The 26,838-nt window shown below is 40.4% G+C and overlaps 1 protein-coding gene across 8 annotated transcripts in view; it reads right to left on the bottom strand.

The window, feature by feature from the left end:
- Window positions 1-26,838, bottom strand: part of MCTP2 (multiple C2 and transmembrane domain containing 2) — a 113,013-nt gene that overhangs the window by 7,692 nt on the left and 78,483 nt on the right. For 6 of the 8 annotated variants that reach the window (XM_015292280.4, XM_003641820.6, XM_004943863.5 and 3 more), the window contains 3 exons: window positions 14,876-14,998; window positions 12,099-12,140; window positions 1,546-1,655 (listed from right to left, as the gene is read on the bottom strand). In XM_015292280.4, coding sequence (XP_015147766.2) covers window positions 1,546-1,655; window positions 12,099-12,140; window positions 14,876-14,998 — 275 coding nt within the window. Of the gene's footprint in view, window positions 1-1,545; window positions 1,656-12,098; window positions 12,141-14,875; window positions 14,999-18,305; window positions 18,447-23,976; window positions 24,040-26,838 lie in introns of those variants that run through there. The other 2 variants (XM_040706488.2, XM_040706489.2) reach the window with 2 other exon arrangements.

Here is a 26,838-nt window from a genome sequence, read left to right as displayed (position 1 = left end):
GCCAATAACTCGGAATGGATTAATTACAACTAATGCTAAACCTTAGGAGAGTAGTTAAGTCACTTCTCTGCATAGTACTGGGGAATAATATTCTATACAAATATATCTTAAAAGGTACGCACTTGCTTCTATTTCCTTACATTTTGGATGGGCTCTGGGCAGCCTGATCTGATGGGTGGTAACCAGCCCACAGCAGGGGGTTGGAGCTTTTTCAAGTCCCTTCCAACCCAAGCCGTTCTGTTATCTTAGCATTCGTTTCATGCCATCTACCTGCTAGCTTCATCACGTCATGATGACGGGGAGTAAGAAGAAGAGAGAATGAATGTGGACCACTCATCAGGATACAAAATAATATGAACTTCTTTTGACCAATAAAGTTTCTAGTATGGGAGAATAATTACGTTTAACCTTCACCAGGTGTAGTAAAGTATTAAGTAAAAATAGGTGGGGGAGAAGCCATCAACATAGCTCAAGTTTGAAAAAAAAAGGTAGGAAAACAGCTCAATTCTGTTAAACTAGTAAAATTCCCTTTGATTGCATAACTGGAGTGATAGATGGAAACTGCAGCATGATTCAGTGTCACTTACAAAAAATTTTGGTGGCAATTCTTTAATGGTGCATTTCTGTTGAGTTACAATGGAATTCTTTTGAAATTACATTGGGTCTCCACATTAATACCCAATGTGTTCTTTAAGACCATTGTCACCAAAATGAATACAAGAATTAATAGTGAGTCTTCCTGCCACGCAGCTGGGCAGAACACTGCCCCGTTCATAGACTGGAATACATCTCTGGGCCACTTCCACCCCAGCTGGGGTGCACGGCGTGGAACCACAGCACATGGGTTTGCTGTATTTTTAGCTTGAACCCAGCTCCTCATTAAAGTGTGGCTCAATCACAAGCCATCACTTTGTGCTCAAAACAGAAAACAATGTGGGTCAAAGAAGTGCCAATGAAGATTGGGTTACAGAAGTTTGTATGTGGCTGTGTGGGGGACTTTCCTTTTTTGTTTTTGTTTTTTTTTTTTCTCTTTGGCTCTTCACCTCTTTCCCGTTCAGGGTCAGGAATACCCCATGTGCCTCCCGTTGTGACAAGACCAGAAAACTGCCTTCAGGCTTCCTTGTGGCATCAGCAGGAAGCAGAAAGCTCAAAATGGCAGAGAAGAACATCAATGCACTGTAGATGGAAATAAATGACTGGTAACCCCTGCAACCAGGGTAGGGAGGGCATGGGAAAGGCAATACCATCAGTCCCCTATGTATTTTAGGAAATACAAAGGAAAACCCAATAGTTCTGAGTCCACAGCTTCAAGCAGTATTTCCCATCGTGACTCCATTGCAGACAGACAAGATCAGAAATCTGAGCAGATGGACACTGTGAAAGCTACACCAGCAGAGCACACAATGTCTCCTCTTCTCTATGCTTTGGGAACATTTTTAGAATAGAAATTCCATGGCCAGGCTCTCCTGCTTCACCTTGCAAGAAATTCACCCCAGCTCTGCTTCAGTGCAAACCACAGTTAAGCAAGAAAAATCCATCACTTACTTTTTAATTCTCTCTCCAAACGATGCAATTTCCTCTAGAATGCTTTGAACAGCTACGATGATCTCTTGGACCATGTGGATTCTGTCAATTATTCCCTTTTTCTCCGATTCCTACCCCACCCAAAAAAAAAGAAAAGCAAAACATTATGCTCAGTATTTGCTAACGTGTTCACAGATACATGAGACAAGTTAAAGATTCCCAGTACTACTTATGTATCCACGAACTTAAGCATGTCACTGAAGGAAGGAGAGAAAACATTTGTTATATATAATGAATATGAAGGCCAATAGTTTCTCACATTTTCTTTCTTTTCCTCAGCACCCAGGCAGAGGTTTCTTTATCTTCTAACAGGAAATTCAGGATTTCAAGCCAGGCTTCCATTGAAGAACCCGCCTGTACGTCAGCCCAAAAGAGGTGCTGAGCACCCCTCAGTCCATAACTTCTGAGTATCACTTTTCTGAGCTTTGCAAACTCCCAACAGCCATGCTGTTTTCCGTATATAAATTAGCAGCAAGATACTGAACGCAACGTGGGGTTTCATTATCATTCAGCATACAGAAACTTATTATTTTACTTGGGGGGAGAAAAGAAGTATCAAAGGAAAAAATGACATTTTCTTTTTAAAGCAGCCATCTCACAACTTCATTTCTTACTGCTTATTTTAGGCAACAACATTACAGGACATTGCTACACATGTGCAGGAATAAAAAGGAAGCACAGAATGAATTAAAAATCAAAATGACTTAAATCAGCCTTGGAAATCAGTATACAATTATCAGCATTCAGCATTTCTTTGCCAGCAATCTAACACACATACAGGCATGCAAATTGGTGTGGTTGCAGATATTCTAGCAAGAAATCAGCAAAACATTCACTTATTACAAAATGCAGAGTCCTGGACACTGATTTTACATCACATTTAGACTCTCCAAAACCAGCTCCACTTAGAAAAAAAGAATTTTCTGGGTTTTTGTTTTTTTTTTTTTAACCAGTCATTGTCCAGAGAGGGGAGATGATGGTGGTACACTGCGAGTCACGTCCATGTCCATGTTCTCCTCGAGGTGCTCAAGCCCAGGTTGGATGGGGCCCTGGGCAGCCTGAGCTGGTGGGGGCACCCAGCCCGTGGCAGGGGGTTGGAGCTCAGTGATCTTTAAGGTCCCTTCCAACCCAAGCCATTCTGCAATTCTAAACCTTCTCCATCGTCCCTGCAGGCCAGAGTTATGTGGGAGTAAGCAGGGACCGGAGACATTCAGAGCTACACTGCTTACAGTTCTTCCCCTGCCCGGAATACCCACAATATTTTGCTGTGCAGGAGAGAGGGTCAGAGGCTACTTGCAGTCACAGTGGGCCACAGAGGTGAAGTCTCACTGCTACAGGCTTTTGACACTATCACGCCATGAGAGGGTCTGCATGCATCCGAGAGAGGGCACTGCCCTATATCTGTGTGTGCTAAAATAACATATGAACCATCCTTGGATACTAAGAGCCAGACATGACAGCATGGCCCTCATAACCCTTAAAAGCCAAGGTTTGAACTACTTACTGCATATTTCACTTCACAGTAATTTTTGAGTTGAAAAAGCCAGCCAAAACCACCGTGGAGTTAGCAAGCTCCAGATATTTGAATATTTGCCTTTAGGTTGCAAGGGAATGCACAGTAAAATAGAAGCAGGATTTTTAAATAATCACACATTCGGGTGTGAAAATGAGTATTTTTACATTAATAAAACAACCAACCAACAACAAAAAAAAAAAAAATGCAACCCCTGGGGTGTGAAATAACCCCAGAACTAAATAAATAAATAAATAGCCAGCTTATGTGAAAATAGCACCAAAAAGTCATTTTCACACAGCTCCAGCTATAACCTTGCTAGGCTCACATGTAAATGACACATTAGGATTATTTTTAACTATTCCTTCACTAGAATCGTGCAACGGTCGCTTAGTCATAGTTGGCTCTTACACACCAAACTTGCCAGTAGAAGTTGAGAGCAGTAGAGCAGCCAGTGGGGATTTCTTTCTATCCTAATGCAGACAGATGGGTAAAGGAACCACTTCAGGTGATATTCAGTGATATTCCAGGGCAAGCCTACTCTTGCTACCCCACAGCTGAAAGGAAGATTGTCCAACAACTCTATCTGCATCACGCTGGCTTCATTTACACGTTTTCCACTGAGCACAGAAACACAGTGATAATGCAGCGTAACCAACACCACACAACTTCTGCTGCAGCCACCAAGCAGACTAGGAAAATACAACAGGAGCCACCAGCTCGTGGGATAAAAGGACAATTGTATATGTATCCTTACTTAGCATGCACACTAAAATCAGCCCTAGACAATATGCTTTTTTCAATTTGTAATACAAAATATATGCAACCAAAGAATGGGTAGAGGGAGTTAGGAATTAGAAAGTATTTTAATTGAACTCAGTTGTTGCGTGATAATATGTGCAAGCCACTACTCGTGCTCCATGCATTGCACAGCCAGCACCAAAATAATTTGAAGATTTGTCCTTGCCTTTTCTCTGTCATTATTGTTTCGTTCTGGAAACGCACAGTCCAAACATATTTACAGGACGATTAGGCTCCGTTTAAGCAGGAGAGAAGCAGACAAATGAAGCACAACAAGCAGGGTCTCCCAAATTATCTAGGCTGTGGAGCGGTGCGTATGCTTTCTGAAGTCAGAACCTCACAAAACACTGACAGAAGCAGTGAGAATAGTTGTAGCCCATCAAGAATGCAGTCGCTGCTCCATACTTATTAGTAAATGAGCAACTGCCATACCGAAAGTTACTACCGAGCCTTAAGATATTTGTTAAAGACGTAAAAACTAATCCTAAATTCATCTTCCACTCTACTTTTCTATCTGTGCAAGGTCTCACCCCCAGCACAGGTAATTGTGCTCCTTCCTCTTCAGACATCGCTCCTCTATGAGTTGTTTTGGACTCAACGTATTATGCTGCTGGAAAACAGGATTTGGATACCCACGGTTCAAAACCAAAGCTCTGAAGCATTTTCTTGAATTTAAAATAAAATATCCTGCCTGTCTCTCACACTTTTTTTTTTTTTTTTCCCCTAAAATCAGTCGTGAAACTTCCTTTCCTTCAAGGCCTTTTTCTTCTTTATTTCTTAGCTGATTACAGCACTGTGGGTGGACCAAAACCAGTCTGCAGCCTCTGGGAAAGAATTAAGTCCATCAAAATGAACTTACAACTGAGAATTAATTATATAATCAGTGTGTTGCTTCAAATCTTCCTTGCATATCCCGATTTAAGAAACCTTCATTTCTACATTAATTGCCTGAACAAAACCACAAAAGGGGTCTTACAAAAGATTAAGCATGTCAGTGGAAGAAGGGAGAAAAAAAAAAAAGCAAAAACCCAGCAAATTCACAAATTAAGTCTTTTGTGTCCAGTTAATGCACATCAGCTTGAACTTCCACATGAAGACACCAAATCTCTCTCTGCCCCGCTGAATGAAAAGCGCTTCTGGATTTTTCTTTCTGAAATGCACAACGGTTAACAATCCGAACACATAAAGGCACACGAGGGGTTACTGCATTTCTCTCATCTTTTTTCCCTTCCCAGCAACGCCATCCCGCTCCCAGAAACTCAGGGACAGTTGCAAAAGAAACTCGCATGACAACAAAATTGATGCACTTCCAGCGACAGAGACTTTGAAAGTGCGTGAAATACGGGGCAGGCCAGGAGAAGCCATCTCCAGCATTAACACATCAATTCACCACTGGTGAGCTGCAGTTGTCAGAGCCGGGACTGCAGGGGAAATCATGAAACCTATGGAGGAACAGATTGAGCACAAATATTACCCATTGTTTGCTCTGCTCTGCACCACAGCCCAAACAGTGCTACTTACGGCTGCTTCTCTAGCAAACTATTCAGTGCTGAACTGAAAACGTGGATGGTAGAGATCTGCTACTTCTTGCAGTCATTTGTTTCCATGTTTAATAACTGCTATCTTTACAAAGGCTAAAAACTGTTCCCTATTTTTTACATCTGCCCTTCAGAGTTTGCTCTGGATACATCCAAAAAAGTAAAACGCACGGACGTTTTGCCGCATTGTTTTACAAGTGAATTTTTCTTTATGTGTACCACACATATCATATGCAGACAACCAAAAATTCAGGCACGCACTCACTAGCAGCTTCTAAATACTTCATACCATTCGGATTTCATACACAACGCTTGCACAAAAAGAAATCCTGCATGCAACTTTCAGACAAGTGGTATTCATCAGCACATTTCTGGCATGCCAAGGGAAACTCAATATATAAAGCTGAAGAACACTTGGGGGCAAGGATGAGGAATAAGGGGAGGAGAGAGAATAAATAGGAATTAATACAAAAGGAGGAAGAAAGCGAGACAAGGGCCACCAAGTCACGACTGAAAATCTGGAATTTGAAGAGTCAGTCTGCCTCATTTGGGCTGGCCTAGCCATCAGGAGTAGCTTTTTTTACAGCTATTCCGTTACATTTCCACTGCTACAAACACATTAGGGCAATATTTTGGCAGGATTTCCCCCCATGCACCAGATATGAACTCCCCAGCGTATTGGTAGCAAAACAAGACCGACAGAAAGGGGAAAGAAAAAAGCTCAGGCACGCATGTCTTTTCGTGCACTGTTCTTCCGGGCTCTGAAAAACATACTGTAGTTATTTAGAGAGGAAGAGATGTAACCAAAGTCGGATTTTGCTTGCAACTTGGAGTCATAGAATCATCTGAGTTGGAAGGGACCTTTAAAGGTCATCCCGTCCAACCTCCCTGCAATGCACAGAGATACCTACAGCTCGATTGGGTTGCTCAGAGCCTGGTCCAGCCTCACCTTGAACGAGGAACTCCAAACTCTCTGCTGTCTGGCAAGACCCCTGTCAGACATCTTAAGGCCAAAATACTCACAGATCACAGATGATGAATTTCTGGAACTAGAAAGATTTTACTGGGCATAAATAGGAGACCACTGTTCTCTACTGTCTATAGGGAACCGTTTGCTAACAGCTTCAGTCCAGCAGCAGAATGAAGCTGTTGTGGGAGGCGGCAGCCATGGGAGTCCCTTGGTAGCTAAAATGAATTCCAGGCAGAGCTTTGAAAATAGACACCACAGCAACCTTGAACCTCCTGCTTTCCATAGGAGCTAAGGGTGGCTGTAACGATCCCAGCAATCTGCCTTGCTGAGTCATTGCCTTGCCCTGAGCTGTGATGTCTGCTGCGTGCTGAGGAGGGCTTCTTGGCTCTTATGGGAGGACGAGCACGCAGAGGGGATGGCTGCCAAACTCCGAGCGATTGCCTTGTGCAGTCCCAAAACTGTGCATCGCAGGATCGTTTTGTTTATTAACACCATGCTGCAAATGTGCCTGCCTGGCTGTGGAAATGTAGCGAATCTGAGCGTACTTGAAATAATTACCAAATAGAGGAAATGCAACACATACAGGTCAATTTATGCTCTCAGTTAAAAAGGTGTGAAATCTGGAATAATTCCACCAGAGCCAATAGAATTACTTCAGGCTGATACGAAGGACAGCACCACCAGCCTTAATAGGACGCGTTTTAAAAGCAGGGCACAGCATCCTACAGCTACGTCTGGGGGCAAAAAGGCCAAAGATGGCCATCTCATGCCTCATTAAGGAGCGCTCATAGGAAAACACAGCACTTTCTTTGCTTACATTAGACAGATTTCATCTCTGCACAGCAGACTTTGATTTTTCTAAACCAAAGCAGAATTTAAGATTGCATGGAGAGGCTTAGGTCAAAACTCTGTTGCTTTCCCTCTGGACAGATGTGAAATACAGGGGTTTAAAATGCATGCTCTGTACTTGTATGCATTTGCATAGAGATGTGAAATAACCCAGAATCTGGTGATATTACTGCAAGTCTTAAAGCAGTATCAGCACTCACAACAGAATAAAACAACATTCTGGTGAGAAATGTGTGCACATGAACTGAAAAAGAAAGAAGTCTGAATGGAGAGAAGAATGTACCGTTCATCTTTTATCTTAAAAGAAAAACAACTTTGAGCAAAAAAAAAAAAAAAAAAAAAAAAAAGAGCTTTCTCCTGGAAATACACGAGACCTAAGAACAATTGCACAGTGATTAGATTTAAACTACCGCATCATCATCTATAATCTAGCAATTTGGGGTACAGGAGGAAGATAGTCCTATTCATATGTCTGCCCAATTCAAAAGAAATTTTAACAACGTTTCACATAGTTGGAATTTTTAAGGTAAATTTTTAAACTCCCTCAGGTTTATGAGCTCAGCCCAGAGGTCTGCTTGGTGCTATTTAATATTCCTCCAGAGATTCAGAGGAGTTACAGTGTTGGTTCGCCTACCTGCAGGGCAAGAGGAATAATGTTAGCTTGTGTGTGTCTGCCAAGGTTTTTATGTGAGGAAAGCCACGCAACAGCACCTGGTATACCTGAAAGTCTTTGCCAAACCCCTGCTATGAATTCCTCTCTCCCATAACTCTCAAACCTATGGATGTCCAGAATGCTGGTGGGCCACAATGACGGGCCAAGGATTGTGCCAAGTTATGGCTGCTTATGGATCACAGCATTCCTAAAACATGTCACGTTGTAGACTGAGAAATAACGGATCAACTCTCTCCCAGCTTCTGGTACGCAGAAGGCTTTGCAAAGAGGAAAGTATAACCAGAGCAATCTTGTACTCTGGATTAACCAGAAGTTGATTAGGTTAGTAAGATGCATGGAGGAAACTTACCTAAGTCATAATAATGTATTAAGTGATAACTGGAAACTTCCATTACTTTAGTCAAGATTGTTACCAGACCATATGGATCCTGTATGTTTAGAAGTGCCCCATCCTCTTTTTTTGCACTGATCATTCCTGGGACAAGCAGCAGAATCCATCCCTTAGTACTAATACAGATGATGGAGGAGCCTAGCTTATCTGTGGTTTGTACACAGACTCATTAGGAAGAAGAGAAGATCCATCATGCTTACTGAAGAGAGAGTAGAAACGTAAGGAAGTCCAAACCTACATAAATACACACCTTAATTTGTTTTTTGCACCACATGATCTTGCCCACGATTTCGTGGAGAAGGTGTGTGAGCCCTCTTCATCTGATCATAGTCTTGGTACTACGAGGGATTTTCAAGCCTTTACCATCATTTCTCTTCATCAATCTCAATGGGAGATGATGAAATATTATACTGCAACTGTTGAATGGAAGAAAAAAGTAAGAGTCTAATGGAATTATTTATACTTTCAGAGAATAGAACAACGAGATGTTATTCTTCTATGACCTTTCCTAAGTACGGGGATACAGCATCTTACACAATAGATTCTTGGTTCATGTTTCAATTACTGACCTTTACTGTGGAGAAAATTAATGCAATTTTCATCTTAATCCACCCGTACAAATAAGATCCATACGGAAGGTTTCCACATGTTGAATTGAGCACAAGTGGAAAATGTCAGCTGTTTGCTACCGGACGAATTTGACTTTAATTTGTTTGGCTGAATCTTTTCAAATTGTTCTCGTAGTTGGTATATTCTTGGTACCTATTTCTGAAAGAACTTCTTATATTGGGAATGAGGAATTCTTCTTTGGGGATTTTTCCTCGCCCTCAGAAAAATTAACCACAAGGTGCTAAACATTTCTTGGAAGTTGTCAGTGAACTTGGCTTGAAGTCACAGCGTCATCTAATCCTTCCCTATTACATCCCATTAGTCAAGCACAGCTATGTTGGCTCACTACTGGATGGAGATCCTCTCAGAAAAAAACAGGGATCTCTGTTGACATTTTTGCGTCTGATTTTCTTTAGACTCAATCACCAAATCTGGAAATAGTACTATTTTTTCTTTTGTTTGTTTGTTTGTTTTGTTTTGTTGGAAATGCAAAGCTTTTTCCACAAAACTTAATGCCATGAGAAAACTCCAAGACTCTTTCCAATCTGGTGCAAGCACAGTCTTATTTAACAAAGTAGCTGTCTGCTCTTGAAGCTCCACAGTCGTTGTCAAGAAAAGAAAGAGGGAAAAAGTAAAATAAACAGAAACAGTCAACGATCAGACAGTTCACAATCTAAGCTACATGCAACTTGTCCATACCACTCTACTGGTGGGCAAAAGATGTTTCAGCGACGTCATTTTAAAACAATCCTTCAGACAGTCTGACAGAGCCCAGAGCCGACAGGACAGAGCCTGAACTCCATGTCTAAGATGGAGTGAATCCGAGAAGGCATCCATCCACCGAGCAGCTCGTGCCAAAGGGACACAGCTCTCTTATCTCCGTGATGGTATTTGGAAAGGGCAGAGGGAGAAACGATGGGGGATTCGGCAATTAAGCGCTGTCATTTAAGACAGATAGTTTAGGTGGAGGGAGTTAATCTGCTCACGGGTTTTTGAACTGAGCGTCTGTGTATTTATAATTTGTAAACAGTTCATCTCTTAGAGGGTGTGTTACAATTCCCAGAAGCGTGGTCTGTTATGTCTAACTTGCAGCAGAACCCAGAAAGGCTATGTGTGCGACTGTTTTGATACAACATGATGATAGGAAACAGAAACAGTGGCCTCGTAGACTACGACTCAACTAGCAGATTTCAACTTTGGATCTTGTATTAGGGAGGAAAAATAAATACACAGACTTCTTTTCAAAGTACGGTTGTCTGTTTAAATGTTGACATTGCAGTGAGATAATGTCATAAAATTACATATTTCTTACACTCCATAGAGAGCATTGGCCACCCTCAAACTTGGAAAAGTCACTTAGAATAACCTAATGCACTTAAAGATGTGCACAACATGGTCTAACACTGTGGCAAATACACCCAGGATAACAGGAAGACAGTGAGGCAATGCTGCAAAGTGAGTGGCCTGGGACATGGGGAACAGCTAGCAATTCTCTAGTAACTGTGTGTCTGAATCTCAGACACACAACACTAGTATCCAAATAAAAACAAGTTAGGAATTATTACTGCTGTAATATTGAGATAAAAGTCTAAGAAGAAAGCCTAATGGAGGTGTCCATGTGAGTTCCACCAGCTCTCCATTTCCAAGAGCCTCCATTGCATGAAGCAGAGTTCGAGACAGTGCTGATTGCAGCAAAATGGTTGAGCCAAACCATCAACAGCTCAACTCTTTTGCCAAACCACCACATTTAGTTAAAAGAAACCAACAAAGAAAATTATGGTGGAGTGGTCTGGCAGGTGGCAAAAATGCACAGTAACTAGAGCCATAGTTAAGTGACACAGTTGGGTTTATAAAGAGAAACAGTCTCTAGTTAAACCGGACCTAGAATATTTTGGAATTGCAGCAATTAATTAGTTGCTCAGCACAGGAACAGAGGATTAAGTATATACATTTAATACGTTTCTATATCATTTTCCATTTCAGCAATGGCAATCAAACACATTAGAATTACGAAAAAAAAAAACAGAAATAGGATTGGCTACAGTGAATATGTTACGCATTTAGGAACCACACAAAAAGGCAGGGTCAGCATATACAAGCATCTAACATTCGTTTCCAACAAAACAGAAACTATCAACATTTTAGAGGTGCAATATTTCTTTGAAAACAATACAACTTCCATTTAGCAACTTCTGCTAGAAACTGGCTCGCTTAGTTGACCAATTTAACGAGAAGAAAGAAGTAAAAATGAGAGACTTATTTCCTTCACAACGATCAACAATCTCACTGTAACACTCTTAAACCACAGAATATTCACGAAGAGCTTATTAACTTAGTACATAATCTGAAAGTTTCACATTGCCTTGTGAACACTTTCTTCCCAAAAGCTAATGTTCCTTTGCATGCTGTTGCTTGTTAAATAATTCCTTGCCTTTTAGCTCTTAAGTATTTATAGATTATCAGATTCTCCTTCTCTTATGTTTTTTCAAGCTGTATACATTAAATTCTCTTAATCTTTCTTCACGTGTCATGCCCTCTAGTCCTTTTATCATTTGTCACTGTGGTTTGATAAACTTGAAAAAAAATCCAATGAATTTTTCATAGTGAGCAGAATGAAGAAGTATGCTCTAATGAAATAAGGCCTCACCAGTGCCAACTCTGTCTACATTTCTGCTGAAAAACTAAAAACATTTTTTTCTTCAAGGCTCTAGAAGAAATGTTGAAAAAACCTTAAGCAGTCCTCCACAAATCACAGCAATTCTGGCCTACAGAAATGGAAATGCTGTATGATTTGTTGTAAGCCATTAGTGCAGAATGTTCATCCAACACTCGCAAAGGAAGTGATGATGTATTTTATATACTCACCTTGTCCACCCATACACACGCATATACTGGCATGTGAACATATGTCTTGTGATTTCAAGCATACCCTCGGCACCCCACAAGATTCAAATGAAGTTCACAGGTCTCATGCAAGTAATGCCATTATTGAACACTATACAAACCAACCAGCATTCTCAAACTTCAGTTTGCTGATTAGCAAATGGGTAACGATTGTTTTCCCAGTAAAAACAGATAAGGAATGCAGATCTCACAGAGATAGGATGGTTAGTTTGTGCTACACCCACTTTCTTTCTGATTCTAGCTAAAATACCATGAGATATATTTACCTTATCTTCCTCATCGTCATCTTCATCCAAGCCCATAAGCTCCTGCAAAAGCAAATGTCCATATTAGAAAAAATTACACTTATTTCTCATTGACAGGCAACGTTCAAAAAGCTTGCTACTCCCACAGCATTTCATTACACGGTTTTCTCCCCCTTCTACTGCAAGTCATTAACAAACCCAGAACTTTCACCTTTCAGAAATAATGTTTAGCATTCAAGGACTTTTTTTTTGTGATATCCTGAACAAAGCAGGCAATACCCTATACAAATTTTAAGTCTAAATAAAGCATTAGTGGTTGTATCCTGTCATTGGAAGGCAACAGGCTTTCAAATTCACTGCCAACTTTAACTAGCTGTAAACAGCTGTGTTCTTAGCCTGACAAACAAACCAGTCAGCATGTCAAGGCTGAGGACTCTACACTCAACTTGTTCCATCCTCACTGGTACAAAGACTGCTCTCTCCCTGTAGGGCCATTATCAAAGCATTAGATTGTAGAAAATACATTAGTATGAATATAATCAATCTCATGATTCATATTCAGATTTCTATGCAGCATTATTCCCTCCCTTTAACTTCTACACAGACAGGTAGGGAAGGAAAACAAAAGACTCGCTTATGGCTCGAAATCAGGACTGACTGGGTTTTAATTCAGGTAGGTATTTTATAAACTGAGTCTTTAATAGGGTCCTCCAAGTTTTTCTTGTTTATTTAATATTTCAATCAGTATATTCCAAGTTCAAATGCAGTTAACAATAAAGATGTGAAGAATAGACAACAAAAAATGTTTGGGATTTGGTTTTTAGCTTTTCTGCCAAAACAGTTGCAACTAGTATTCATATCTGGGTTTACTCCACCTCTCTACTATACTCAGAGTACCCAAGTTAACAGTAATCATGGTTTATGTTTCTGTAGAAGCTTCCATCTGTAAATCATAAAGCTTTTTACCAATACTCATGCATTTAACATCCTGGCAATTGGTTCATGCCTACAAGGTTAATACTGTTATCCCCGTTTTATAGCACAGAAATTGGAGTGAGAATATGAAGTCCTCTCTTCCAAAGACTCTTGCTCTCTTTCTTAACTATACATGGAAAGTACTGCACATGTAGCCAAGGTCTCAAGAAGCAAAAATAAATAAATTAGCAACTGTGAAAAAAGCACTGGTATTTTGAAGAAAATAACTTCTGTCATCTGCAGGACAGATGTGACTAGAAGTAGCACCTGATAGTCTATTTCTGACCTACAGATGGTTAGAATCATAGGCACACATAAAAAAGGAATCAGGTAATATTAAAGGCACTTTGACGACTTGTTCCATATGATCCCAATCCTGCAAAGCACTCAGGAAGACGTGTAACTTTTCTTATGCAAAATACACCCCTGAATTTCACAGCATCACATTGCTCACGGGATGTGTGACCAAAAAGGGCCCATTTTCTGTTCAACTTTCCTTCCCTACTGCTTAACTTGGAATCGCAAATAAGGGCCTCTTGTAGCATCCACCTGAATGATCCACTTGCTGTTCAATCCTGCTGACTTGTGTGAGACTGTCCTCATCTGAACGTGCAATAAACTCACCATAGGATGAGTGACAGGTGTTGAACGGTAGTCTCTGTGCACTCTTCCTAGGGAACCTAGCAAGATTTTGCATTGCCTTTTGTATTTAAAATAAAACAATATAAATAAATGTTTGGCTGAGATTCTCCCACATGAGTAGTCTTCATTTCTTGATGAAATAAGGTAGTCCCTGGAGACGTACAATATCTTTCTATGTTATTCTGGACTTGGAAAAAAGCTTTTTTTTTTACCCTCTGTTTTCAAATCAAACCTCCATCCTCGTCGTTACAGTATGACTTTCTACGTGTTCCAACAATCCTTCCATTTGGGAATGGATCAAAACCAAACTAGAAGCAACTTTTGTTGCTAAGACTAATACGACAGCAATCAACTTATTTTTTTAATCCTAGGATACAATTTCTCTGTATGTAATTCAAGCAATTCATTTGTGTAAAGGCAGCCATTAGGGGTACAAATGTCAATCATCTTTTTATCAAAAGTTATTAGAGTTAATTCAGCCTGTATTTCGTTACTGTACTTGTAATACATTTATAAATAGAATGTTAAGAAAATCCACTAATTTATTCTCTGCTTTCATTGTAATTATTCTAGTTATGCAAGTAAAGACAGTGGTCAAGATCTGAGTTTCATATCTCAACATCTACAATTTGCAACATGCAATTATTTTTGTATTTTGGACTTCTTTATTTCCTCAAACAAGTGAAAGAACTGAGGACTAACGTTCACAAAAAATATTTGTCATTTAAAGGGGGGGTGGGGAGGAGGAGTAAGGGTTTCTAATTGAAGTTTCAGACAACGGGACAAGCTTTAAAAAACAGGTAACTTCTATTTCAACTGGAACTGACTTTCCTCCTCTGTGAATCATGAATCACCACTGCGATGCAAAGCGTAAGAGCAGCGGGGGCATGGGTTTGGGGGTCTTGTCATGTTGCAAGTCCTTCTTAATTCAACACAGTTACAAAATAACTGCAGATATTTTTAAATGAAATTTCCCTCCTACGCATTCTCTTGTCTTCTTCTCATTGCTATATTGAATGGTTGCTTGAATTGAATCAAGAAAATTGAGAGGGTAGAGAACTCTTTTCAGTAACTTTGAAATAAAAATGTTTAGCTGCACAACTAGCTTAATACCATTAAAATGCATGACACTCTGCTGAAGGGCAAATTCAAGCCAGAAACATTAGTGCCATTTTACTTGCCTGGGCATCCTGGGTGTTGTTGACCTTCCCTGTTCTGACGAGGGAGAAGTTGTATGCAAAGAGCACCAGCAGAGCCAGGGGCACCATGTACAGTTCAACGCTCCATACGGTGACCACAAATACCTGGGAGAAATAAAGCAACAGAAAAGAACACATACAGGTGTTTAAAGAGAATGCAATGCAAGAAAGCCTTTCAGCCATTATCCTGATGTACCCGCATCCTTGAATCTCTGCTAACCTCATTCATTTCTTATTTGGGCAAAAAAAGAAGCCTGCTTGAAAAGCATACTCATTCTATTCTGTTTGAATCCATTAGGCTGCTATTTGTTTGCTTCTCCTTCCCTTTTTTTGGTGAAGTACAAATCCATGAACGTAGGATTGGTCCAAAGGCTTTGTTCACTTCTTCCTGGGACTTCCTCAACCCTGAAAGCTCTGTCATTAATGCTAGAGCATAATAGACCCACTTAAACCTGTCCCACTTCATCAAACCCTAATTGCCATCAAGTCTTTCACTGACTAGAGAAGAGTCTCCTCCGCTTGTGCAAGAGGAGCCATCCACCTCTTCAGTCAATCCAGGAGATATGCTTAGCAAATGGAACTTTACCATTAATCCACTCACTCTTCTTGGCACAGCACTGCAAAGGCCTTTGAGAGTGCAAGGCTCTTGGCTGTATATGATGCTTTATTTTGGGAAAGAATCTGTAAATTCCATCCTCCGTTTCCATAAGCCTGCCATTTTTCAGTAAAGCATATTCTGATTTCACTGGTTGCCTGGGGCCTCTTTACCCAGAAAAGGTATCTGATAAAACCCACTGACAGCAGAAGGAGAAGCCAAATTTTGAGGTTCTGTTCTGCAAATTGGATCAGCGAAACATGTAACCATTGTGATGGGGATCTAAAAAGCATTTAGGTTTTTCAAACGCATGATACCAAGTCGAACAGCAGTCGTGTCTAACAAATACCAATGATACGTGAACAGACTCCAAACCTTGTGGTTGGAAATGCAAGTTAATAAACTAAATCCAGAACTGTCATAAAATGCATGTTGTGATCCCATTTCCTTTTCTACTCATACATAGCATTTTCAGAAGAACTGACTGATGCTGGTAGAAACTTTAAGCTAAATATTAAGCAATCTCCTTTAGAGAGTAGGCACAAAAACATTTATCAGATTTTTCTTCCCCCAAAGGAATCTCAGAAGTCATCAGAAACAAAACGTCACATTTTTGGAATAATACAGGCAGGTGAAAGTGAGTCAGATCCCCCACTTAACACTCAAACTGTCATGAGAGGACAACTGTGGGTGATCAGAAAGCCAAATCTCTAACTCCACTAACCCTTGGCCTGTCAGACTCTGTATATGAAGGCGAGGCTTGCATTTGCAGAACAGGCTAATTATGGCAACATATATAGCATTATGGACTCCAAACTCTACCCACACCGCACCAAACACTACTTCCCACTGCAATCCACGGGGAGAAATCACACCCCTACAAAACAGCAGCTTCTGTAACTTCTAAACAAAAAGTCTTGCCTGACATTTGGCAATTGGTCAGTTAGCATCTACCAGGGGCCGAACATAAACCAAAAGACAATGACCATAGATGTAGCCCTGTCCAAACAGGGGTTTCTAAAGCCAACCTGATTTATCTTAACAGTTACTATGCAAGGACTTAGATTGTCATCCTGCCATTGTCATTTGTAGGTCACTAAAACAATATTTGACATATACACATTTATAAAGGGAGCTGACATCCATGAAACATAAGCCCCACACTACTGATTTGCAGCACGAGAACTTAGAAAAGGATTTGGTTTTAATTTCTTTATCATGCTCTTCAACGTATTTACAAATTAGATCATTATACGAACAGTCACATTTCATATGTAAGCAAGGTAACAGCAACACAAGAATACTGGGAAAAAAGGTATGATACTTGAACTCTCTTACAGGAGTCTCCAAAAACTGTGGTATCTCAAGATTAAAAAACAATTCTTAAGTTATTCCAATTCCCCCGAATGAATCTTTACTTGCTTTGTAAGATCAAGTAAAGGTGATACCAGCTCTTGTCCCACCTCAAATATCATTCTAAAGTACCTGTCACTGCAAATATCTATCTATATGTACCTGGGGTTTACACAGGTGGCTAAGAATAGATGCACACATATATTCTGATCCTTATGAAAGCACTTTTATAGAAATTCATATTGCTAGATAATTCTTTAAAAAAAAATGTGCTTTGGCATGTTGAAGGAGGTTGTATATACATCATCTCCTCAGGGTCTGCATGAATTCACTCTTGTCTTAGCACAGCAAAGACTCCACCAGCAGTCAGCTACGCTGACTCCTACAGGAGTCAATGAATCCCTTGAAGAACCTTTCTTCATTCATTCAGTTGCAGGACTTGTACCAATTCTAGTGCATCTGTCACCATCCTATATGAACGTCACTCTGCTCTGTTGCAAGTATAATACAACCTTGCAATCGCAGGTCATTTCGGCAAGATGGAAAATCAAGACCTTGGTGATTTTAGATCCAACAGTATGTTTTGTGTATTATTAAGTTTCAGACCTTAAATAAAACTTAAAATTTAATTACAAAATCTCAGTGCAGGCTCAATTGATAGCTGAGGCGTACTGTTGCTTCCTTTCTAACGCTGACTGGTTATCAGCTGCTGAGTTGTAATTCAGATGGCGACACTTCGATAGAGCTCCCACACCTACTTAAGAAGAGCTGCTTTACTGTTACCATTGCAATAGAGGAAACTTTCATTGCTGTGACACAACACAGATACAAGACAAATTGAATTAGCTATTCAGAAACTATTTAGCCTCAAAGATATGGGAAATGATTGCTGTACAATACATAATACATATAGTACATAATAAAAGTTCAGAGGGTGTTTATACAGTAAATAGATATATTTCTGCACCCTAACAGCCTTTTCAGTAGTTCTATGGCATCGGCCAGCAAAGCACTTCCTATATAAGCCCAAATCCTGCTTTTCATTTCTCATGCAGCCCTGGAATACCAAGTGCAAGGGCTGATCCGAAAGTAATGCCTCCTATTTTATGATGTTGGCAATGGTGGATCTCGCAAAGCTTGTGCCAGGTGAGTCCCAAAATGCTCACCCAAAACAGAAAGATCACTACATGCAAGTTCATATTTCCTCCTCCTCCAGAGCTCCCACAACATCCCTCTTAAATTATTTACTACCAAAACCTTTTGTCAAAACTCAAGAATGGTTCAGCTGCTGACACATACAATGGTTATTGCAAGGATCGATATTTTCCCACCTTCTTTTAGGCCCTGGTCTATCTTTTTCTTAACACATAGGTTGGTAGGGGAAATCATGAACAGGTTCAGATTACTTGCTCACAGAAGTCAAGGACAGCATCCAAGAGCCCCTGATCCAAACGATCTGGTTTTAACAAACCATACTTTAAGTCTTCACATTTCATATCATCGTTAGACCAAGTTCTGTCAAACGTAATCCATGACATCACTGACACCTTTTGTGCTGGGCTTCATGCTGTGCACGAGAGAAGTTAAAACGACAGCAGCTGATTTCTAAAATAAAAGACAACAAGCAAAAACCAGCTCTCTGTGTTACATCTTCTAATGCAATCTGAGAACATAAAAGCCTATTATCGAACTGAACAATTTAATTCACAGCATTATAAAGCAATTATCAAAATAGAAGCAGAAAAGAGATAGACAGATCTGGAGGGGGAAAAAAAGAGCTCTTGACACTGATATTTAGACTAGAGTTCTAGGTAGAAGAGAACAGCAACATCACAGCCTTGGAGAAAGGACCACTCGATTTCAGCTGATTAACGTGTTGCTATTTCAAAGGGCCTAATAACTACAAGTTAAAGCTCTGGAGGTTTGGAAGCTGTTTCATCTGAAAATCATTGAAGAGGGGTCCAACTGTTCCTGTCAAGAAGCATGGAGTTTGAACAACCACGAGAGTGGCCCTTTTGACAGCAGTACAAAAGATGAGAGAAGGCAGTCTCAACTGAAAGTAAAAACAAACCTTTAGAAACACATTTCAAATCTGGTTTTTCTGCCCCTCTGGTTCCAATTTAGGATCTGACTATTAAGAACAGATTTTAGACGGGTGTCTACTAAAGTATGCCCAGAAAACATTTGTCACCAGCAAACCCACAGTCAAGGGATAGAATAGTTTTAAGAGGTTTAGAAACCTAGCATTAAATGGGATTTTCTGTATAATTTTTCTACTTATTAATTATATATCTTTTTTTTTTTTTTAACTAAAAAAGGATTTTTTGGCCTAGTAAGTCCTTCTAGAGAAATAACAAATGCTACATTGTTTAACAGAATAATTCTTGAAAAACAGCAGGGATGGGAAAAGGAGAGGGATGCATTCCATCAGATGGAAAAAATAAAGTGAAAGGAGATTAAATGCATGCAAGAAACCTATGGTAAAAGGTTATTTTCTCAGGCAGCGTAGGCTCCAATGCTAATGAAATGCCTCATCAGTCGAACTGTGAAAAATATTATTTGAAACATCAGGTTTCAAAACCACACACAATTTGACTGAACTCTGAATGACTAACAGCTTTGTCAAAAGTTTCCTCACCATTTATGAACGTGGCCTATGCAATTCAGGAAAAGTCAGGAGAAACAAATGAGCTAATGCTACTCCAAGTTATCTGTTTTCAACCAAATCAAAACACTGATTTTGATTAGAGGCATAAAGACACATTTCCCTTCATTTACAGGGAAGAGGAATTAGATGTTTCTAACTTATCTCAAAGTCATGCAGTCGTCACAAACGGACTCTGAACTACCCAGCATTCTTTTTAAGCTTTCAGTCCCTCTGCACCAAACTACAGGATAAGACACGGGCTCCCCAAAAGGGCATTCAAATCCCTCCGAGGCAATAAGCTTGTCAACAATAAATTATTTCTGACAGATACTTATTCCTGCTCTTAGAAGGGGAGAGTAAAAGAGCTGAAGGGAGATTGGACATACCTACTTAGTGCAGGAAGCGTGTGCGTATGTGCGTACGCACCTGCATATACTGAGGCACCTCCTTGAGATAACAGGCATGATAGGTGTGCTAACATGGTGCTGAGCCCATGTAATGGAAATCAAAGCACAGCACGCAGAGCCGTGTGAATGCAGTAACCACCTTTGTGATCACGGAACGGCGTGTGCATCTGATGGGGGACAACACTGAAAAGGAGGTTTCTAGCAGTTAAGGAAACATGACTAAAATAGCCCCATGTTGAGACACAGCAAACAGGGGCTGACACACAGAAAATATTTTCCAGTAAATTACCCCTCCCAAAGAATTTGGTTTTGGAAGACTCCTCCACAGTTGCACTTAACCATCCTTCCCATTACCCTCATTGCATAGGACACTACCTTGCCATACCACGCTCAGCTGAGAACACCTACTGACCTGAGCAATGCTCAAGCTGGTAATGAGCAGTCATTCCCTCGTTGTGATGCAGTAACAAAGAACATGGCAGGAAGAGAAATTATACTTAAATAAAGCAGTACTGTCAGAAGAAACCTATTTACTTTAGATTCAATTTGCTTTTTGTGTCCTCAGCAAAAGAACACAGAGCATCTCAGCAGCAGCATGGTACGTGCGTTGTATTGAGTGGGGATGACCAAAATCAAACATGATGTGAAGGAATGGAGATCTTTAAATATTTATGCTGCGTTACAAATTATCCCTGCATTGCTCCACATATGTGTACAGCTTGCATAAAACTTGCTAATTTTATGGCTATATCACAAAGTTTAGCTCTTTTCCATGGGTGTACTGTCGCAAGGGCAAATTGTATTAGAATGCGAAACAAAAAAAAAAACACCCCAAAACCAAATCAGAACACCAGACTGCACGCATTAGATGCATGTCACAGCACAGAGCTGAAGATTACAAATAAAGTGTTTGCTTATACAGCCCAGTTTGATACCATGCTACTCATTTTTTCCGGAAGATGCCTTAAGTAACAGAAACAACACGGCTATGTTTGCCCACATCAGCAGTCTGTGTAGGCTGAGAGATGCCGAGCCACGTCCTGCTGCCACAACCACATGTCCTGCCCCTGCTTGCTCCAGGTGCAGCCCTCTGAGAAAGCGACCGTGAATGGGGTTAACAGGAGATGCCTGATTTCTGTTCAATGATTTATATTACATACAACAACGCAAGAAGGAAAATGAGTGACAGAAGAAAGCCTTTGTAGTAAGACGCAAGGACTGGAACTGTACTCACAAGGATCAGTATTTTAAGATCAGCCTGAATACCCCCAAAAAACCCCCACAAACCAATATTCCCCACTACCAATAATATAAGATGTGAAACAACCAACAAAATGACCAAAAAACTCTCTTAAGAACACACATCTCACACTACTCAAGTCAATGTGCAACAGGGCCTTCTTTTTTTTTTTAATCGCTGCCTAGTTCAGATTCTTCAGGGGGATCGCATTTTCTTTGCTGCTGCTGCTAGGAAATAGAAACCCATTTGTGTTTTAAATGAAAACTCTGACTCATGTGCAATCACAGGATTCCAAGAAACTGAGCTTACAGAACAGCATGCTATTCTGCAAAAGTCACAGTGAACTCAGAAGAGTTGACAGTATTATGGTCTGTTCTCCACCATCATCTTGGGACGCTGCTGTTGCAGCTCAACCAGGGAAGGTTGTGATGGTACATTTAAGAATACCTGATTGCTAACACTTACAAAACGTCCCTGCTTGGATGATGATTTACTTTTATGTCACTAACAAGTCCAACGGATTTATTCTTCATTCCTAACAATGTCTGGAAGCAGAATGAGAACTTAACATGAAACAACCACACTCCACCCAACACCACCTAAAAGCAAAGGGAAGAAAAAAAGCAGTTTCTTTTCCTTTATTTTTTTACTTGTATATATATATATTTAATTTTTGTTACATTAATCAGATTAGCCTGCCTAGGAAATTAAAAACAAAATCCTTAGAGATCTTCCTTTAATGAGGGGTCAGGGAAGAGCCACTTGGTTTGAGTTTATTTCACCAAACTCATAATACTCTTAAGTTTGTGAATCAAAATTTCACAGAATCACAGGATTGTGAAGGTTGGAAAAGACCTTCAAGATCACCTAATCCAAGCCCAACCCACCCTCACCCCACTAACTGTATGTCCTTCAGTGCCACATCCCCAAGGTTCTTCAACACCACCAGCGATGTTGACTCCAACACTTCCAAGGGCAGCTGTGCCAGTGCCCAACACACCTTCTGAGAAGAAATTTCTCCTAACATCTAACCTGAACCCCTTCTGGCACAACTTAGAGCCATTACCCCATGTATATAGTCACAGAATCAGTACGGCAAAATCATTTATATGTCTCATTGCAGACATCTGAAGACTACCTATCAAATATCATCATGGACAACTATTTTCAACACAAAAAGCGGTGTCTGAAGGAGGCATGCTGCCTTTTTCCTTTAGGACACATAAATGAAAACCCCAAAGCATACCAGCCCACCACAAGTTCCACGGGATGCCTCCGAACAATTCTCTTGAGGCTGCACTTCCTCCTTATCCCTAACCCAAAAAGGGGGCAATAAAAAAAACAATAAAAAAAAGCACAACACTGATTGTTTTGGGGTTCTATATTTATGTATGTACTACAGTTTTACAGCAAAAGACTTCAAATCTTCTCAGGCTGCAGACACTGAAGAAATAGCTGTTTGCTAGCCTGCTGACTGCTCTAATTTTTCCCTCATGTTTTTTCTAACATATTTTACATTTCCTGAGCCAAGTAAAATACAGTTAGAGACCCTCAAGCAACGAAGCTTTAAAATTGGGGGGGGGGGAAGAAACGGGAAAAAGATTACAACAGTTTTCTATCTTTTCGGGTAGTCCATTGGGAGTGGGTCAAGAGAATAAATCTGCATGTTTCTTAAGGGAGAACTATGACAGACAAAGGCAATGGAGGAAGATCTTAAAACAAAGGGGAGGGAGGCATGCCAAACAAAAATGTACTGTTTTATATTGTCGCTAAATTAAACGGTCATTTTTATCTCTGATGTTTTGGTTTGTTTATCAGTAGGGCTATAGCTTAAGAATTAGTCTCATCCAGAAAGTTATGATCTATTTTCAGGGAAGGCAGGCATGATGAGAGTTAAAAGCCTGATCCTACAGTAAATAATTCTTCCAACAAATGTCAGAAAAAATATCTGTGCTATTTAAAAGGAGGAAAAAACGTAGGTTAATTTTATTTATTCTGGATAGGGTGAACACCTTAAAAGGGTCATGAAAAAAATGATCATTAGCTAAGCTGATAAATGCCCACTTACCTTGGAGACGTATTTGTTAACACGGTGAGAAATACTAGCTGTAAGGGTCAGATGGTGACGTAACTGTACAGTAAGTGTAGCAGGATTCAGTGGAAGCATTCTGTAACTTTGGACTATCAACACTGGGTTACCACTGGTAGCAAACGACACACTTAAGCAATATGCTTAAATGACTTTAATGACTTCTCCCCTTCATGTTCACAGTGAATATTAGAACTCAACAAGGAAAGAAAAAAGGACTCTCTAATCAAGTAAGCATATTTAATTAGACTTAATCTCAGAATACGACGGCAGGAGGATCACACATAGCGTTACTTCCTTGGCAGTTGCCAGCTATGGCATGGAAAAAAAAAAACAGGTTGCAGTAAACCCACATACGGAGGCGCTTGTACACAGAAATCATAGAACCATTAAGGTTGGAAAAGACCATTAAGATCATCCGGTTCAACCACCAACACATCACCACCGTGCCCACTAACCATGCCCTTCGGCGCCACAAGTGTTTCAGAACTGCCTGGCACCCTTCTCCCCAGCACTCTCGGCCCCACTGCTGCTTTCAGACTGAAAGAGAATAGAAGGAGCAAAGCACACTGCTTTTGTTTTTTTGGCTGTGGGTTTTGGTTTATTCTGCTACAGGGAGGAGAGATGTTACTTAAGTAGGAGAGCAAAAACTGTGGCTGAACCCCAGCCTTCCCCACATCTCACCTGCACGCTGGATACTCAGAACAGAGAGAGTGATTAAAACACACTTACATAATTTTTGCAGGTTCATAATCTTCAGAGAGACATCACTGCTGCATTACAGAACAAATGCATGGAGATGGCTGGGATACTCCCTGGAATTACATCCCAAATAGGTTGCGATTGTAAATCAGCAACAACAGCAGAGATGCAAAAAAAAAAAATAAACCTTAGCATTGACAACGTGATTGTCTAATAGAGATTTTCCCCTAACAGATCTAGAGCATCTTGCTTTCCAAAACACACAACAATACAGGAAAAAAAAAATGTTGCGAGCCTCTTGCAATTTCAGGCAGCTGTTCAGGTAAAACCAAAGCCAGAAGACTGTTTATTTTAATAAAGCTATTATACGTGCAGCTCCAAATTAGGAATGGCAGGAGACTAGGGGATGCCGAAACCATCACCACCTGTTTGCCCTGAAAATCAATTAAAGTCACACTATCGCAGCAATCCCTTCTTAGCTAATAAAAGTTATACAGCTTCAACGTGCGACTTGAGGTGCTTTGTGGGAATGTGCCTGAAATCCAAAGCCTCGGGTCTCGTGTTACTTTGATAGTAAACACAGCTATGAAGTAACCACTGTAAAACTTGCCTTTTTGGGGTTAGAGAAGGTGTTAAGGGAAAAGAGATCCTGAACTGCTGTTTTGATGCAATGGATTGAACTAATATTCAGTAAATTCTAACAATCCAGCCAAGAACATTACACAGAGTTTTAAATAGGAGAAGACTGAAGTCCTTTATAACACATGCCTGTTCAACATATTCTGCGCTGCAGAACAGATCCAACTTTACAAGTTGAAAGCAAGGGCAGTAGAGACATCCCAAGTGTTTTAGTAATTAAACGAATATGCATAATGAACCATATGCCCAAAGGGCCTGTTCTTCATGTGGGCCAGATTTTTGTTTGAATTTTTAATTTTTATATACAGATGAAACATTTCATGTAATATAGCAACAGTGCAAAGGAACATGCTATGCAGGAAAGGAAGGAGGAACTACCCATGTGAGAACGACCAGAATACACTTGATGGATTCTGCTCCTCAATTTCCGATTCAGAGCCAAGAGGGTTTTTTATTCAAAAAAAAAAATAAATAAATAAAAAGCTTTCCTCCTTTGAACAGCTGTATTAGTCATCTGCTCGGAGTCCAGAAACGATGCTTTAAATGTATGTATTTATATAGGTCATATTTATACATTTTTATGTGTGAAATGGATTCTGTGTACCAACAAGACTAGCAAAACCACTGACACTATCAGATTCAAAAGCTTCCAATCCACAGGCAAAAAAGCCTACAGGAAGGCTGCTTGACAGGACCTGTGGTGTGAACTGCACCATAACAGCACATCTGTCTGTCAAGCAGGCCTTAAAAGATGGGTGCAATTCCCCACTTGTTACAGTAATGTAACCCTACTGTGAACATTACAATACCACAGCCTTGTTGCAGAAATATTACACGTTCCAGGTTCTCCTGGGCTTGAACCATCTCTCTCTTTTCCTAGTCACATTCACCCTTTCTCATCCCTTGCTCCAAAAGTGCAGGAGAAGCGTCCTTGGCAAACAGAATCCATTGCAGTAGGTCAGTGCTTTAAGCAAACAACAAAACCATTTGGTGCTACCAGCTGATTTTCAAATACCTGGACTGCAGAATGATATCCTCTGTTGAGTGGTTTTCATCCACTGGGCAAATTTCTATTGCGTTTTGTAAAACCTATGCTGAGGCCATGTACTTGTCTCTGCCAACATGCCAGTTACGCAGCAGAAAAGCTTCACTGCAGGAGCCTTCCTTAGTGAATTTTTGTATATGCGGATTGGGCTCTACAAGCCAAGGGAAACCAAAATCCTTGTCGTACTTTGTGAGAGAAAGGAAAAGCTTGGGATAAGCAGCAATGAGCACATGGCTAATTCAGATCGTGGCACTGCACAGCTCTACAGACACAAAGCACAACGGCGGCTATACCCTGCACTGGCTTGGCTCCATAGAGATCCAGTTGGGAAACATCAGCTGCGCTATAAGAAATGCAAACAATCATCTGAACCGCTTTGGAATTAGAGAGTGGCTTCTCATCAGACTCAATGAGTTCAAGTTTTCATGGGACTTCAGGAGTTCCCCCTCACCACGTTTAAACCGAACGGCCTGTGAGATCAATCCTGCTCCCGCTACCAAAAGCAATTAAGACCTGAATAAAAAAACCAAAGTTGTAAGTGGAGGCATTCACTGTTCTCAACCCTAACTCTGGGTTTTTACTTCTGACACCGCCTGGCTGCCGTGATCGAGTGGTCGCTGCGGAAAGACAGATAAACTTCAACGGCTGTCAGAAGACAAAAATTGACATGGAGCATCACCTCTCCCGACTGTTCAAATCCTTTAAGGAAGTGTTGGAGCAATTAGAGAGGGAGTCTAATCTTTGCAGAGTGCATTAACACTCTCCGACCTCTCAGACAATAGATCAGACCTTAGACACATAATGCTTCCCTAAGGCTTTTTAAGCAGAGCATTTGATCTCATAGTCACTCCCTGTGTCTTGCTATAGGTATCAGTGCATAAGACCGTATTCACTGGGCACTGAAGGACCACTATCTGTACTGGTATTCTAATTTTAAAATAGCAGGAAAGCCATTGCAGTGCATGCAGTCACAGAGCTTCTACTTCCCACGAGAAGAAAAAAAAAAAGGAAAAAAATAAAGCAATCCAGAGTAGCTCTGCAAAATGTCTTCATTTTTAATAATCTCATATTTCCTTTCTGTCACCACTGTTTACTTCCCAGCTTTGCAACATAAATCTATTTTAAAGGGCGTACATTAGTTCCTTATTCGTAGAAACAGTTATCTGATAACAATTTCAAAATACTCCATTTCTTTAGCCCCTGTGGAGGGACTTGAGGGAAAGGGAAT

The sequence above is a fragment of the Gallus gallus genome, chromosome 10 (genome assembly GCF_016699485.2).
Source record: "Gallus gallus isolate bGalGal1 chromosome 10, bGalGal1.mat.broiler.GRCg7b, whole genome shotgun sequence".
NCBI classification, from domain to species: Eukaryota; Metazoa; Chordata; class Aves; order Galliformes; family Phasianidae; genus Gallus; species Gallus gallus.
The sequence above is the reverse complement of the archived record's forward strand: the minus strand, read 5'-3'. Positions and strand labels throughout refer to the sequence as shown.